The 18901-nt window shown below is 31.3% G+C and overlaps 1 protein-coding gene across 14 annotated transcripts in view; it reads right to left on the bottom strand.

The window, feature by feature from the left end:
* The window catches only part of LOC148614027 (uncharacterized), a 92979-nt gene that overhangs the window by 22021 nt on the left and 52057 nt on the right, over window positions 1-18901 (bottom strand). For 11 of the 14 annotated variants that reach the window (XR_015923548.1, XR_015923549.1, XM_088587783.1 and 8 more), the window contains 4 exons: window positions 13277-13327; window positions 8814-8903; window positions 4844-5605; window positions 4513-4605 (listed from right to left, as the gene is read on the bottom strand). Coding sequence is in view for 12 of the 14 variants with exons in the window: in XM_088587783.1 (XP_088443909.1) it covers window positions 4513-4605; window positions 4844-5605; window positions 8814-8903; window positions 13277-13327 (996 nt within the window). In the remaining 2 variants the exon portion in view is untranslated. The remainder of the gene's footprint in view (window positions 1-4512; window positions 4606-4843; window positions 5606-8813; window positions 8904-13276; window positions 13328-18901) is intronic. The other 3 variants (XM_088587787.1, XM_088587785.1, XM_088587780.1) reach the window with 1 other exon arrangement.

Below are 18901 nucleotides of genomic sequence, written 5' to 3' on the forward strand. Positions count from 1 at the left end.
CTTTGCCTACAATGTATGACCAATTAACATTAAGCCATACACTAAATTTGAAATAAATCCACCCATGGTAGCTGAGATAATTGCAATGAAAAGTAGATGAATGGATGGAATGATAAACAGACAAAGTAATTCCAATATGCATGTACCACCCAATCCTTATGTAGGGGTTTACATAATATACATGTACATGTATTGCAACTGGAACCAAAAAAAAAACCAACCAAACAAACAAACAAAAAACAAAAAACCCCCCAAAAAAACAAAAAAACAATTAAAGCAAGTCACTTGGACTGCATAAAAAATGAAGCATTGAAAGCATGCACTGAATTGCAGATTTTCCTGTGTAGTAAAATATCAGGAAAAATCCGGCCAACCAGAACAAAGTTTTAAATATACATAATGTATAAGCTGCTGTATGGTCTGTGACAATGACTTCAGTTGAACACACATACATGTACATATACAAATGTATATACTTGTATTTGTACAACTACGTGCATCCAGTTCATTGAAAAATCAATACATGTATTTTGTAAGTTTTTTTTTTTTTTCAAAATGCTAAAGTCGACCCTTTATACACTTGCTACCATTCACTAAAACAATATTGATATAATGTCGGTCTTTTTACAACCTTAAAAAGGTTGTACCATAGCCCAAATATACTGTAAATATGTTCAATAACAATCTGTCGATGAATAATTTATCAAATTTTACAAGCAAAACATTCAACTTGATTTCAAAGCAGACAAGTTACCTTTGTGTCTCATGATTTTGAATCCAATTACGAGGTACAAGTTGAAATTTACATCTCAATGCGAAATAGATTTCCCATGCTTGAAATTTACATTTCAAAATGGTGTAGATTCCTAGTGCCTATCAACTCGAGGTTGTTAGTAAACAATCTTGTTACACCTATAGAGTGGGGATTTAGTGATTTAACCCTGTAGGATGGCTATATAAACTAGCTCATTAAATACCAAATAAGATTATGGCCATATGACCATAACCTACATGCATATTTTAATGGTTTAAATTTCCATTTTAATTGATTTTGGACAAGACTCAACTTTGAAGTGTGATAATATACATTTGTGCATGTACTTGTACAATGAACCTCTAAATTCTGACAGTTTGAATTGCACTGACATTGAATATTGAAGGTGTTTCAAATGCATAATCCCACCATTTTGGAACAGATCTATTTTCATCCCTTCAACAAAATTTCCTTTTTGTCACAAATAGCTGAAGAAGTTGTAAAAAATGTTGTTAAATTAAATTTTTTTTTTTGCAGTACATAGAATATATTTCTTTTCAGTTTTCGTCTTTTTTTTTTTTTTACAAAATAACATACAAAATTATGAGACTTGTTTTTCTATTGTAGATAAATACATGAAGTAGTTTTTAATTTAAAAAAAAATGTTCATATTTGAAACACTTTTTTCAGACTTCTTACTTTTCAATCAACATGGGCAAGTGAAATTTCCCCCAGGAAAGTTGGTTACTTAGTTACACTTTCCAATGAACAAGTAAAAACTTAATTAGCAGTAATTGCATTTTTATGCAGAGTTTCAATATTTTTTTAATCCTAGTGTAATTGTAACAGGTACAAGGTATTTTCAATTTTGACATTTTGGCATTGGAGTCAAAAATACAAAAACCCTACCCACAATTTGTACTAAATATACACAACATACATTTTGTATAAATTTGTATGATCAGGTGACTTTCAATTATCAAAAGTGAAAACACAACATGTATGAATTATTTACAACCATGACATGTGTCTTTGTCTTCCTTCAAAACCTGAACGATCATTTAGTGCGCAATCTTAAAATAGCCATTTAAATATTGACTGATATGATTTATAACATTCAGGAGTGCTTTTAATATGACAGGTTGTGGCCTTTGTCAGTTTATGGTCATTAAGAGAAAACAGTTAAACTAGTGGCAGATTTCTTGAAGAGGGGTAGCAAGCTTTGTTGCATAGCATTCTACAATCAGTTACAAAAATTACATACATGTTCTTGAGCTATCCTACATGTATATACATGTACATGTATAAGCTATATTAATGTACTTAGCGTTCCCTAAAGATGGTTTTGGGAGGACACCCTTCCCTTTTGGATGGATTTGATATTAGCCCCACCCTTTTCAATCAATGTACATGTGTGTGTAGGTGTACACGTACATTGTACCTCCAATAAAAGAGGCATTCACAAATCAAAACCCTATCAACTACATGTACATGTACCAAAGCCATACAAAATATCACTCTCATGTTTTTACAATTCTTATAACATGTACACAATATAGACAAACATTTTTTTAGTAAATTTATGCAAGGAAAATATATAAATAGATCAACTTCTTGTATCAAAAATACATGCACATGTAGTCTTTGTCATATAAATTTCTGACAACCAGCCAGAGCTACAAAATTTTAAATGAACTTATACAGTAATCATTGGCATATCTGCAAGCCTGACAGTATTTTTATAAGCCGAGATACTGTGACTCGACTCAAAATATCTCCACTGAGAAGAGTGGAGAAATTAAAATTTGTGTTGATAGTAGTGTACATGACATGGTAGTTCTAAGTTAATCTTAAACAAGTCTAAACCAGTTAATGAATTCAATACAGGGTGTACATGTAAGTTTACTGTGATAAACAAAACTTAATACTCCAAATAATTCTTATTGCTATAACTACATGTATCACCTGGTGTATTAAGTCGCCTTCTTGTATAAAACTACCCAAGGATCACCTTACAAACACAACACCCTATTTACTGAAACAACTTAATCAGATTTACAGGTCCAAATACATAAATGTATTAATTTTTGCAGATTCTGTCATTTGAACATATTTGGGGGTATCAATTTTTGCTGTTTTAAAAAAGTCAGCTGTTCAAAGAGTTGCAAATGAATTTCACAGATACTATTTTTCATGATTATCTTTCCACTGTGTAAATAGAGAAAATAAGGACATGGCAAAAATTACTACATTTACAGTACTTTGAAATAGGTAAATATTAAGTGTAACAGAAATACTGTAAATTGTGATATTTCCATATTAAGACACCTGGCATGGAAGGTAATCTGCCATGTATCTTTCCTGTGAACATTATAATACAATTTAGTATAGAATGCAAATTTAAAAATTACAAAATTAAATTGATCACAAAAACTGTGGAAAAAAAAGACAGCAAGAACATTTTTTTCAGTTTACATGATCAATATCTTTGAATAGTTTGATCTCCATCTTTTTAAAAATTGTATTCTGGTATTTCCAATAGCTAACACACTTATGACATCATGAATTAATTATGGCAATGTTTAAGCACTAAAACCTAAAACCTCAAAAACACATACAAAATTAAAATGCCCCCCCTACTTAGCTACATAATAAGTTTACATGCACTATAATGATTCAGAGTGGAACCATTATCACCTGATTAAAAGGCCCATATGATAATCATTTAAATGCTGTAGACTTGGTAAACAAACACATTCATTGTTAATGTAAACAACAAGGTCAAAAGCTAGAACAAACCCATGGCCTACATATGCAGTAAATTTAAGGAATAGCAGTCAAAAAGGTCATGATTATGTTCATGAAAGTCTTAAACTGAAAAAAAAGAGAAACTTGCAGGAAACTACCCTATAAGATTGTAGGTGAAGGAATAAATTGACAAAATTTTTCAACAATCAGATTAATATGCATATTAGAATGTTTTTGTCATACATACAATGTACATGTACATGCACAATGGAAAAAGTTCTAGACCATTAAGCATGACAAAGATTGTTAGGATAATAATTGCAAAAAATAAAAGATCTTGGGTTTTTACAATACAGAATGTCATGATATGCCGTAAGGGTGACTTATTTTACTACAACTATCTGGGTAGTAGGTCATATGTAGTACAAATTAACATTCTACAACATAGTAACAATAAGGTGAATATAATGCGGTCTTAAAAATATATATTTTTCATTTCAGTCTTCTATGTGTAATTTTTCATATACTACATATAGTTTTTAAAGGGCATTGATCGTCAGACAAGACTTAAATGTCTTGGACAGGGGAAAGTATACATGTATCATATTATCTCTTTTTTCAATGTTCCAACATAAACATTATTGATATTCCCTGTCTGATCAAATTTCATAATTGTAAGTAAACTATTCAAGATTTAGATTGAAACCAGGGGTATCCTGTGTTCAGAACAACTTAAAAACTCCAAAACAACATTATTAATTTCTTATTGAAATACCCCAAATCTCAAATTCAGATCCATGTATTTTATGATTTGTTATTTTGAACCCCTGGACCCCCCCCCCCCCCCTTGACTTGCCAATATTAGTACATACAGTAGTACATAACACCACTGAGGTAAAGTAAAAATAAAAACTAAATACAATGTACAATTTTACAACCAAGCCCCAAAACACCTTCTAAGAAAAATATGGAAAGTTTTTAAGTCCTAACCCCTGTAGAAGGTTTCTCACCCTTCTTCTTTTGCTTATATCTCTTCTTTTTTTGTGACTTGATGAACTCTTCATACTGAACAGCATTCAAATTTGTCCTTCCACCTTTAAGAACTGAACATAAAAATTCAAAACAAATCTAACTATTTGTAATTACCCACTTGGATTGATAAAAACTACAATTGTCTGACTTATTCATGACATTCATTTCATTCAATTGTGGTTAAAAAAAATAGAAGTCTAAGAACTAATAAGAGAAAATTCCTAATGTAAAAATCTTTTTTTTTTCTATTGGAATCAAGATATGTTCTTGGATGCAGTTAAAGCAATTATTCAGTACCATTTCTATTACCTTCTGGTGTGTATTCCTCTAGAGCATCACTAACTGGCCGAGACAAGAATCCAGAATCACGAACACTATTTCTTGTTTCTCTTGTTCTAGATTTTGACTTATCACTTTTGTCTACAGAATCACCACTTTTTCTAGAATTGTGTGCATATCTCCCTGGAATATAATCAGACTGTGTACGACATAAATTTGTACTCCGTGAAACAGGTATTGCACTATTTTTAGAACCAGATGAATCGGGGGTTTTAACAGACGAGGTTCTTTTCGAAGATGATTGTGGTCTTGATTTTTCTTTTGAGGAAGTTCGTTTCAATGACCCTGAACCTGTCCTATTTCTCCTTTGAACTTTGTCTTTTATATTAGCTAATTCCTCCTCAGGAACAACATCCTCTGGAAGAGGGGGTGCAATAATATCCTCTATTTGCGATACTTCCTGACTTGTATCATAATCTTGTGCTTGTGCGATTGGGGGAGTGGAACGTTTTGTCATTAACGCTGGCTCATTTCCTGATTGTAGTGGTGGTGACACTTGAAAATTTGGCTTTGTTTTGAAATCCTGATTTAATGGTTTGACCACTCTCCTATCATATGCCTCATAGCGATTGTCAGCACTAGTGGCTGGACGAGGGTCGCGTTTGAGAACTTGCTGAAAATTTGAGATGGGTGAAGAGTTTGATACGGCAGGTGCTGTCATTGGTCTGGTGTCGACAGGTAAGTATACAGACTCTGATTCCAATAAACTAGTCTGGCTTCTTGTTTCATACTCTACAAATACAAATAACAACATTGTGATGTAAAATTCATAACAGGAACAATTGTGACACCTAAGTCCCATACAAGGATGATATTCAGTGTTTGGGGGTTAAATGACAATCACCTGATGAACTGCCTTAGGTGTGAGAGGTTCCGTAGATTAAACTCTCTATCTCTCTTTATATAATATCTCCTTCTCAATTGTCCAGTAAAGTACATGAGGCAGTTAATCGGGTAATTGTAATTTAATTAACAGAAGACAATCTCTATTCTCCAAACACCATCATGCGCTATAAAGAATTCCAATGAAGTAGCGGTAAGAAACACTGTCAGTAAACAATGTATAACTATACAACTACAAACTTATATTTGAAAGAATGCACATTGTCTTTTTATTTTACTAAGACTGAAAAATCTTGAAAGTAGAAAAACATATTTTTTTTGACAAATTAACACCTATTTACACAAATATCACTGTCTCCTAATCTCAGCTAAGTTTGAATCATTAAGCCAAACCAAACGATGAGAATCAAGATGTACCTACTGATCTAAACACTTGAATATTTCTACCTCCTGGATTTTGAAAAAAAAAAATGTTACCAACCCACATACCTGCAGTTAATGTTCTAAAACATTTTACTGACACCTACATGTACAATTTCATGTATCTCTTCATATTTAATTTAAAATTCTCACTGATACTTGTAAGTGAAATAAACTTTTTCATGTTTCCCAAGGTCTTTTCAATTGAATAAAAAATTATCTAATTTACGACTATTGTGTAACACCAAAGAATAACTTTTCTAGTAAGAGACAGAAAAAATCTTGGTACAAATGATGTGATAGAAATTAATAATCGTGACTAAACACGACAAAACAAGAAGTGTTATATGTTACATGACATCAGTTTCACTTAAACAAGTGTGTAAAAGTCACCATAATTTTCTAGAAAACCATTACTTAGATATTACTTTTTTTTGAAATTGTCGAAATGAAGTTTATAACAGTATCTTGTTCCTTTTGCCCCCTGTAGATTTAAAGAGTAACAAATCAATGCAGAGATCCTAATTTATGACCTCAAAATATCAACAAACTTTACTACTTATGTGCATGAAATGCAAATACAAGTCCAGAAATATCAACAGAGTAATTTTGGTGACCTTTAAAGTAAATAGAACTTTAACTACTACATGTATATAAACCATGAGGAAGTGAAATAATTGGCCACAATAAGGAAGATGAACTTTACAATGTTTACATTCATCTTAGCCCTTCCCTCCCCCTCCCAATAAAAAAAAAAGTTATTCAAATTAAATTCCATTTCCAACAGTAAAGATGCAGTAATAAGCCACAATTAGGAAGACCAAACAGCAATTATAAGCCACAATAAGGAAGAACAAACAATTATGGGTGCGTTATCTGAAATTATTTCATGTAAGCTTGAACCTGTCATCACCTCCTTTTTTGTAACACTGTTTCAAACTAAATAAACCATCATTGTGTTCCAAGAAGAAGCCAAACAAATGGTATATTGGCCACAATAAAGGAAGGAAAACAAATACGGGGATATCATCCTAGTTTAAACATTTATCTATGTCTGATCCCATCTTACCCCTCTTATTAATAGTATTTTTCAATTCAAAAATGAACATATCTGCAATTGTTAAGAAGTGGCCAACAAAATGGAAACTTGCAAGAAATATTTACCCTTATGTTATACCTCTGCAGGCATGACATTGCCCTTTCCTAATATAGTGCACCCTTCTTAATGAAAATTGGTATTTTGTATTTATATTACAAGAAATAAATCTAGTCACATGTCTAAATTGCAAAAAAAAAAAAATTAACACATAGAATGGGGGAAAAAATCTCAATTCTCATCTCTCACTACTATGCAGACTTTTTGTATCGCGCTAGAACTCTAACAAATAGGCTTCTGGAACTAGGTTATGTCAATACAAGATTGAAGTCATCACTACCGAAATTTTATGGTCGTCATCATGAACTCGTGGATCGTTATGGTGTATCCATCTGCACCATGAAAACTGATTTATTCAACGGGTCATGGTTTTTCTTTCGTTTGTCTTCCCCGAACTTGACTTTTTATGAGCAGCTCAGCGGGTGTTTCTAGAAAAGCAGAGGACGATTACCCTACCAGTGCACCTGGTCCATGCTCCCAGTTTTTAGTGGAGTCCGAGTTGCTCATTTGCTTTTGTTACTTTGTATGTATGATTTTAGTTACTTTATGTTCTTTGTTGTGTATGTCTGTTTTCCATGTCTGGTCTTTGTCCCTGGATTGCATTCTTTTGATTACCGCTATAACCTTGGTTCCCTTAATTACTCTCTCAAGTAAAATTCTAAATGATTAAAGACTTGGTCAATTGCTTTTTACTGTATTCCTCTACATGTATATGAAACTACACTGTAGCTTGTGAGTACCGATTCTAAAAAAATGGATAAAGCCTTACTGAGGATCAAATGGTCACAGCCATTTGTCTTGTGCTACATTTTGAGACTGATTAGTGACTGTTGAAATATCTACTAGCATGATTTAAGGAGGTAGACCTAGGGTAAGGGACACTACTCTTATAAATCAATGGACCATTTGTATTCAGCAATTTACATCAAACTTATGTAGGCATCAGTGGACTGATTTCATTCTGTTTCAAATGAAAGCTTGAAAGGCTTTGGTGAAATTAAATATGATACAAACATATCACCGATTTCAAGAGTTATGTCCCTTACCTTAGGTCTACCTCCTTAAAGCTTTCCCAATGAGAGACAGGTGCTACTTGAACTGAAATAACAACCTAGTTGATGCCACCACATTGTTACATTTGTATGGACCAACAGAACTATGAATGACTTCCAAGACTCCTTAAACATTTAGGATGTCACAGACACTCCTTTCATATTATTTGCAAGAACAGTAAGACTTATTGTACTAGTAACAATCTGTGTGGCATTGACTAAGTGCAATTGATCAACATAAGTTCATTGTTCCATTATTACTCTTGTTTTTGAGTTAAGTGTCCTCTTCCCCATAACGGCTCCATCTGATCATGTCTCACATTTATTCTCTATATGGACAGGAAAATGTCATCTCCTCAACACTTACCCACATCCGTTCATTGAATGGTCCTACTTTGTGATAAAATTAAGACAATAACAAGTCTCCCCGTGGTATGTTGCACCCCATAATAAGCAATAAAGTCTTTACCTTCCTGAATCACATCCTGCACAGTTAGATCGTTGCATTGTGTCGCACGAATCTCGCTCCCAGTGCTATTAAACTCAGACGATCCACTTCCTGTAAAAAATGAAATTTTGAACACGAATTGTGCAGTATCAAAGTAAATAATAGGTCATAAAATTAATGGTTGATCATGTGAAATGGCTTTCACTAAAATTAGAACCAAATAAATCATTTAGTTTTATAGATAAATATTAGCAAATATTGCTATAATTTAAGGAAATGCATGCTTTGTTATTCCTATACATCTTGCTTTATAAAAATCAATGGTTAAAAGTCGGTCAAAATTTATCTTATTCAAGCCTTGGAGACAGTATATAAAATCACGTTAAATCCTTTCAAATGGACAAATTGAACTAAAGCATGAAGATAAAGTGCACTTCAGTTTTCCAATACATTTTAACTGCCACACCTAATGGCAAAAAGTCAAAAACTATTTTTTCACTACCTCAAAGACAGAACGGTCTACATAATAAAAAGTTCTTTTCAATGAACAGGTATTGAGCTAAAGCATGAAGCAAATGTGTATTTTAGTATTTCAATACATTTTAATTTCCACATCTAATGGCATTGAGTCAAAATCTCTTTTTCCCTACCTCATAATTAACAGTCTACAACATAAAAAGTTCAGTCCTCCCCAATGAACATATTGATCTATTCCAATACATTTTACATTCTATATCGAATAACTATGATTCAAAATCTATTTTTTTCCCTACCTCAAAGACATTACTGTCTACAAAAATAAAAAAATTAGAAAAAGCCATTGTACTAAAGTGGAAAACTATTGATTATTTACAAAAACAAATTATTCCTTTTTCCACCTGGAACATAAAATGTGTGATAATCCAATTAGCAATTTACAATAGATTCATGACCACATTACATGTATAACTATACATATTAATGACAAAATTAAATTACACTTACCTGACAATGTCATGAACTGTTATAGACACTTCAGATATAGATAACACAAGCTATTTTTTAACCCATTATTTTGTCCATATTTCTGTACATGTAGAATTTTAAACACCCATTGGTATATATTACCAAAAATCAAATATCAACCAGATTTTATCTTCTTAAAGGACAAACTCTCCTTTTAAAAAGACTTAGGAATTATTATGCAATAACACTTTGCAACATTTATCCCTGTGGACTGATTGATTGATTGTAATTTTACATCCTTTGGTAGATATTTCTCATGCTTTTTAGCGAAATAATGAACAGCATTAAATTTTACCTACAAATTACCATTGTCTGTTAATTCTGATGTAAAGCAAACTTCCTGTTTAAAATTCCTAGTTTCTGTTAGTTTTGAAAAATGGCAATACACAAATCTATTCCAAGAGAACTAATGATAAACACTACCAAATTTTACTTAAGAGATTACCAATATCCAATTCCTCAAATATTTCTTTTTTTTAACAAAAAAAGTCCATGGTCAAAATATCGCCTCCTGTTTACAAGTATTACACAATAGAAATATAAATTCAGTCCTCGGAAAATAATGAATACTTCTCTATTTTTGTCCAGAGAGCGCAATATCAAATTTCTCTGACATGAAATTATCTCTGTAGGTACAAAATCCTGTTTTTTAGCAGTATTATGAAAAAGCAATATTCCCGGAAGACTGATCATTTTACAAAAACAAAAACAAAACAAAAAATTAAAATATAAAATAAAAAAAAAAACAATACAAAAACACACACATACAAAAAAACAATAGACAACCAATGTGCTATCAAATCTTCAAGTAATGGTCCCCTTTTATTCAGTCATATTACCTATTAGAAATAAGTATTATGTTCTTGAGCACTGTTAAATATCCTATATATCTGGAGTAAAAATTTTCTGTTACTAGATCCTGGTTTTCTGTAGTATTATGAAATAGCAATGTACTTGTATAATACATCATAAAGTCTATGACATCAGAGACCAAATTAAAGCTCTTTAAAACATATGGCCATATTCCATGACGTGTGTCAATAAAAATTTCTAGCACTGAGATACTGGGACCAAAATATTATAATTCTTTATCATGAGTTTAAAAAACAACATTGGCATACTTCCAACTTCTACAGATAAAGACACTTAAATCGATATAATATCAATAAGTAAATAAACACAGTCTACCGAACAAAAAACTTTAAAAAAACAAAACATGGCTCAGCATTTAAGAACATCAGCAGCAGGTCTCCACAAGCTGGTGGAGTTTAGTCACATCAGACAATGGGTATTGATTACAACAATGACTTTATGTAAAAAGAGATCCTGATTTAGATGTAGATTTTAAGAGGTTTTTATAGCAGGGCTTGTTATCTAGAAGAAAAGATATATTACTGAAAGGATTTTTTATGCGGCATGAAACACTATCGACATGATTTAAATTGGGAATTCCAAGGTTCTTATGAATAGTGCTGAGATTCTGATGTATTATTCCATGTATGAAAATTATACTTAGTCTTAAAGGTCAAAAGTCAACCATCAAAATGACTATTTAATATTATATTTAGTTCAAAGGCAATCCTCAAACATGAAAATGACAATGCATTTAATTTTTGTTACATCATAACCTACAAGTTGTATCAGTTTTAAACTTTGCAACAAGGTGGTTGGTTTAGACAACTTTAAGTAACTGCTCATTACAGGGCCTAATCTAGACATTGATGACAAGGAGAAGATTTTGTAAATTCTGTTTGAAAAATAACAATACTGACATTATTGTTTATGTAATCTATTACAAACACTTCTCCCAATAAAAAAACAAATGGTGCAGTGAGCAGAAACAAAGAATTTTTTTACATGTCAATGCAAAAATCAGGCAGGTGGTGATACACTTCAATTTTTGGCTGAAATGTATCCAACACACCTAGAAATATTCAACACAAATACTTGTGACGACAGCCTGCTGAGTGAAACAATATTGGAAGTTAAAATGGTGGTAAATTTTGTAGTGCACATGGACCAATTTTTAAAAATTAGTCATTTATTTGCCATAAAAACATTGAGAATATTGAATACACTAAATTTCCACATTTTTCCCCTGGGAATAACTATCTCTATAGGACCTGCCTGTTTCTTAAATTGACCTGTATTTTACTAAAGCTTTGCTCATTTAACAAACTTAAAATTTGTTTAGCACTTTTGTCAGAAAATTTTGTTCACATAACCCTTCTCAAAACCCTGCCAAAAACAATTTTGGCTACAGCCTTGTCACAACATATATTCATCCTGTACAAGTATTACATGTCGCAAAATTTAATAAGACTACAATTTATACAGTGTTTTAGACAGCTAACACACTAATCTATTTACAAATTTTGAAAAATTGTTTGTGGGGGGGTACAAAAATTATTTTATATCTCCAAGCTATCCTAATTAATATTATATGAAATGCAGGTTGTCAAGAAAAATATTTTGAAATGCGTCATATTTAGTTTCTTTATGAACCATACCAAAAGTCAAAAGTATAAACCTCCTTATTTCAATTCAACTAATAGTTGATAAATGCTGTTGACAATGAGTTAATTTCAAAATTTCTTATTTGATAAATTAACATTTATCTTACTACACTTAACTTTATTAAAATCGGTCGTCAATTTCAGTTACGCAAGATTTGCAATTTCATTATTATTTGTACTGCTACTTCTTTGTGAAATTTAATATGATCCGTAAAATTTAATAATGCTCAGTCAGATATAAATATGAATTTAATTACAAGTACAATGTCTTTAAGGGCTCGTTGAAATGAGAAAATCACTTCAAAAGAACTGACATAAAATTCAATAGTAACAACAAAAAACTTTTTGTGAATATTCTTGAAATGAGGGCTTATGTTAGATATTGATAGCAAACAAATCGTAATTAAAAAAACATTTATTTTATAATGAGTCCAATCCTGATCACTATGTCCTACTTTAAGTATCAAACAAAGTAGAAGTTTTGTTGAAGTTTCAATTAGGAATCTTGAGATCTTGGTTAAATTTTATCTGGTCAAATATTGTATTATCTACTATTTATTGGCAAATTTTAAATTTCAATAAAAAGGACCTACAAAAGTCGGTCATTTTTTATAATCCCATTAAATGATCTTTTTGACAGCCAAAAAGAAAAAAACACAACAAAAATTTGACAGCTCCAGCATGAGTGCTATGATACTATTTAAAATTTCAAAAGTCAGAGAACATCATGTCATTACAGCAAATACAATGATGATGTTCATAGAATTAGATGTTCTTTAAAGATCGTATGGTAGTAAACTGGATATTGGCAAAAAATACTTTTAAAATAATTTACATATTTCAACATAAAAAAAAAATTGTGGCAATTAACTTGAACTTGAAAACAGGGAACAAAATTGAATTGTAAGTCCCATTATTTAGAGAAATATTCTAGTTCTCTGTGCCATGAAGATAATAACTTACTGTGAATCCATCCAGCTACTTGAGCTGAGGGCAGTGGAGCTCTTGACGATTCTGAAAAATAACCACATTAAATTTATTTTACTTATAAAAAGAACAGTTAAGGAAACTGCATTGCTTTCAACATTCTGGTCAAAATATCACAACACTTGACAATAGGGTATGTAAGTCTCGTTCTATTTTCATTTTCTTTACCGGAATTTACAACGTAGAACTATTGAAAACCGAAGACCGATCTGCATTTTATTGTTTACTTCCGGGTACTCGAAACGCTGTATAACAATGTAAAATCTTCTGTTTTATGTTTTTTCTTAATACCTTTATCATGTAGAAATAGATATTTGTTATTTTTTATCGGTATTTTTTAACACAAAAAGATATTTTGCCCTCAACACTGAACTCAACGTTCTCTAAATAAAAAGTCTCCATGATTTTGAATAGTAGACTAGGACCCAATCTCGTGAAATCACGGGGTCACACGACGAGACTTACATACCCTATATTTATGTTTGACAATATCTGTTTGACCCTATGCAAATTTACTCTCTAGTGTGTATTATTACCAGACAGGATTTTACGGAGCAAATAAAAAACTAGAAATTGGTAAATATATGGTAAAAAAGAAACATGAAACAGTAAAATCCAAATCTGAAAAAAAAGCCAAAAAAAACAAAACAACAAACAAAATTCCTGTAAAAAGTGGAAAAAATCAGGTCGGTATAACATTCTTGCTCTAAACAATTGAGAAGAAAGCATAGATTCAATTGCATATGGAATAACAGAAAGTGTAAATCTTCTTGTCAATTGTCCACTTAGCAGTTCATCAGGTAACTGTCATTCAATCCAAAGAAAACAAACTCTATTCTCTGAAGAATTAAAACCTGTTTTATTTGATGTAACTTACGGCTCAAATAAATTTGTATTTACAAGACATCACTAAACATTTCATTGTGATGTCACAAACAAAAGGTGTTATACCTCACCTTTGGTTAAGATAAGGAAATATCACATGGCTAAAAATATAAATATCCTTGTTTAAAAAGTGAGAAATTGGACCATTAACGTTCGGAGCTTGATATATGACTAGTGGGCGGCTTTTCCTTGCCGATTCTGTAATGGTAGGAATACCAAAGGGAAAACATTACTTGAAGTTGTATTTCTACATAATCCTAAAAGCAATTACAAAATAGTACATGATTTCCAGTATCCATCATTGTTTGTTGTCCCTATAACATCAGGACGGTAATGAAATAACTGATGTACAGGACGGTAATGATATAACTGATTTACGCAAGCATTAAGTTAAATGCATGAGAGTTCAATGGGAAGTTAATGAATTATTCACTGAATGGACTCATCAGAAACAATATAAAACAACCAGTGACCCTAACATATACATTATTAATAAACTATTCAACAATAATGGACCACGCTTTGCGAGAAATTTTCACTATATTTGCGAGATTTGGGGAATCACAAAAATAAAAGTTTACCAAATCAAAGTCCAGATATTTTACTCATAATTATCATTCCATTCAATTTAATGACACTTAAAAAAAATAAAGACAGTGAAAATTTAATACCCCTATCCTTTGAGCAAACTGAAATTTGGCATGTGTGATTATTACCTGCTATCCAGTATATTTCATATACTTCAATCTACAATTTAGTTATACAAGTAGTTCACATTATGGCTCCAAGGAAAGGAATGAAAGGTGCATACATTCCTACCTAAAATCCAAGGAAAGGCCTGTTAAATGAAACCCTTCCCATAAATTTGGAAAAAAATAATAAATTTCATTGCATGTAATTTCATAAATTTTACCCATAAATGTTTAAAACTCAATTTGTTGCTTTTAATGCTATCAACATCACTCATTGCATGATATCCAGAATAATCCTTGATAAGTTACTAAATATATACACTACAGGGGCTTCATTATTTTTTTACAATGCAGGTATCTTTGGTTTTGTAGGAGGTACTTTTCATTATTTTCTTCTATAAACATGAATAAAATTTTAAACTCAGGAGGTACCTCTCAGCAGCTTAGAAAGGTAAAAGTACCTGGTACCGCCTCTTAATGAAAGGCCTGTACATGTAGGACTAAACAGAACTTTGTTAACTTCACTTTGGCCAGATTAAAACAGCTCTAGGTCTTTTACAAGTAGTTCTCATTAAACAGAATTGTGTCAACCTCACTTTGGCTGGATTTACACAGAGGTCTTAAACAAGTGGTTTTATCTACATGGTTGTGGACATTTATTCTACTTCAAAATTATGCTACAGAAGTGACAAAAAACATGTTATTCCATTTAATTAACAACAGCTTCATGGCTTTTTTTCTATACCACAATTACAATAATATTGAGGATTTGCAAATAGGTTTAATCTTGCTGATTAGGTATACTTTTAATGTGTCTAGTATAAAGACCACAATATAATCATTGCCGAGTTTTAGACCAGTTAATAACCATTATCGAAATCAAGATTAAGCAGTAAGTATGTTTTTTTCCTGACTAGCCTGTATTTTGGACAGTGGTGATAATGATGATAAAACAATCTGTTTGAATGGACTTGAAGCCTGTTAAAAACATGGCTTTTAAATTTCTTTATTTCTAATAAAGATCAGGAGTCCAAATTTATTTTGATCAGTGGTTTTTCATGTTTCAAGTCAATGGTCTAATGAGAAAAGTCATCAATAAAGTATCAATGAACAGACCCTTTTGTGGTAAGTTTATGAGCATGCCCAATATACACTTCCGCAAGGTAGGGCTTGGGTTGGACAAAAGAATTTTCCTCACGGAAGTGTAAATTGAGCAGGCTTCATGCATGCCCATTGACACTCCAACAGTTAGCACAAAAGGGTCTGTAGAGAATAACTGAGATGAAGTTGAACTTAAGTAAATTAAATTGGAAAGGTCATAGGTCAAAAATTAAGTGTTCCCAGACCTGGGACTACCAAGAACTGATACTGATATAAAGGGATAAGGTTGCAATTCCAATTCTAGCACATTTCGAGCTTAGTTTCATTTAATAAACATGAAAATTTTATACAACAATATGTAAACCACATCTATGATAATGATATTTGGTTGAATGGTTAAATTGATGACAGTTTGTTGTTAGTTTTACTGTCTTTAGGAATAACATCAAGGTTTTATGGCACAGAGTCAAATATGTGGGTAAATAGATAAAATCTAAAAAATTGGAGTAGTCAGCATGTGGGCTTCTTAAAGGTTTAAGTCAGTCATGTGGGATCAAAATAAAATTGAATGATATAAATTTCTAACCCATTTACTTGCTATTTGTGATGAATTTTTAAATGATGTACAGATACATCTATAATCTTAGATTCAGCCATGCATCTTTACGTTTTTCAGGGGAAAAAACATGTTAGTTTCTTTGAAAAAGTAAAAGTTTTCACAAAATATGTCAAGAGGGAAAAAAAACCAAAAAAAACCAAGCTTTTATTTGAAAAAAAGATGGACAATGAAGTCGGGCACATTTTTATTAAATTCTATTAATAACCTTCAATTCTAATCAACCTAAAATCAGACACACAAAACCATCTCCATACAATTATCTAAAAGTACAAATAGGACCAGATGCAGAATACACTGAATACCAGTTTAGCAACAACAGGAAAGAAATTCAAGACAACCTAATAAATAAAAGTACATTGTATTTAATACAGGAATTCCATAGAGGTGATTATGACTAGATTCCTACTAAAAGAACACTGGATTAAAACAGACAATAGTCTCTAATAACAGAAAGAATCTCTGATCCAAAGTTATACAATAGATAATAATAAATCTATCTAGTTACTACTTATTTGTATCATAGGCCTACACATTCTGTTTACACTGACAATAATTAGCCTAAATCTGAGCCATATAAGATCAAAATTTTTTTATAAGAAAATATACATTGTATAATATAATTGACCAAAATACTATACTAATCTATAAACACACTAGGGATGGATGTCACATTATTGACTGATATTACTAATACTCAGTATATGAGAAAAATAAATTCTAAAAGAAAGATTTAGGGATTGTTACAATTTGATTGATCAAAATATTTAAAGATCTTTTCCTGGGAAAATAAGAATCTGTTAAAAAAACTCCAATTGGGATTTCTTTCATTTCCCTCCTCCTATCAAATTTTGAGCAGTTAAATTGCTTGAAAATGAAGATTTGAAGAGATCGATTTTTCTAGAAAAGCAGAGGACGCTTACCCAACCGGTGCACCTGGTCCATGCTCCAAGTTTTTAGTGGAGTTGCTCATTTGCTTTTGTTACTTTGTATATATGATTTTAGTTACTCTATGTTCTTTGTTGTGTATGTCTGTTTTCCATGTCTGGTCTTCGTCCCTGGATTATTCTTTTGATAACCACTATAACTTTGGTTTCCTTGATTACTCTTATGAAATTGGGTACTGAAGATTTATAGAAGTTCCTATTCAAAATGATAGGAGGTAAACAAAATTACTATCAGCTTTAGATTAAATGGAATAAAATTTGTAAAATGTAGAAAGTGTAATTTCATACAACTAATAAAACAAACCTTTCATCACTGTATGACATTAAAATGGTGGCAAAAATAACTTAATGAAATGTTATATTACAACTATACTATCTATACCATTTGTAGATTTAGAAGAAGGAAAATGAAGGTCAAGAAAACTGCACTAGGCTGTCAAAACAAAGGGAAAAGATATGAATTACATGTATAAAACAAGATACATGTACTAAGCTATAACTATAGACAATTTAAATCATAAAAAAATCCAAAATTGTTTTGTATATATACAAATACATGTATAATAAAATAATAAAAAAAAAAAAAAAAAAAAAAAAAAAATAGAGAATATTTGTTTTCTTCAATATAATAAAATCATTAATAAATTCCAAACAAAACAGAGAAATTTCTCTTATCTTTAATATAATAAAATTATAAAAAAAAAATTAAAAAACGTATAGAAAAAAATGGTTATTTTCAATGCATTCATTAGCTGACTTATGTGAGCACAAAAACATATCCAAGATAACGATGAAATAAAATGGAGGCAATGCCCTCGTTAAAACTTAGCACTTAAGTAATTAGCAGTCTACTATATGATACATGACATTAAAACTGTATGACTGTTTGGTACCAGGCTGGCTATGTATGGTTACATTAGGTGTGAAAAATACTGGAAACTATATAAACATAAGTAAATAAACTTCTTGGTGGTCAGTTTCTATGGTTTAGGCTTGACAAAAGGTTACGAGGACAATGTATAATGGCAAATGAGCAAACACAAAGATGAACGACGGGAAACAACAGAAGAAAACAGAACTGTTTCACATAACCATACATCCACAACTTTAATTAAACTTGAAGTTGTCTATGTCCCATCACTCCTGTTAAATTGTCAAATAAAAATAGTAGTGAGAGATCAATAAACTTACAAAATTTGAGTAAAATCTGATTTTTGGTTCCTGAGAAGTAAACACAACTAAAGGACAAATGGACAGACAAAGAACACAACTTAGTCCAAAAAATGCCTTATTGGACTTGACAGCAGAGTACAAAGACAATGTATTATTGGACATAAACAGACACAAAGATGGACAGACA

Source organism: Perna viridis, chromosome 6 (genome assembly GCF_037379345.1).
Source record: "Perna viridis isolate PV_CMFRI_1.1 ecotype Kerala chromosome 6, ASM3737934v1, whole genome shotgun sequence".
Classification (NCBI taxonomy): domain Eukaryota; kingdom Metazoa; phylum Mollusca; class Bivalvia; order Mytilida; family Mytilidae; genus Perna; species Perna viridis.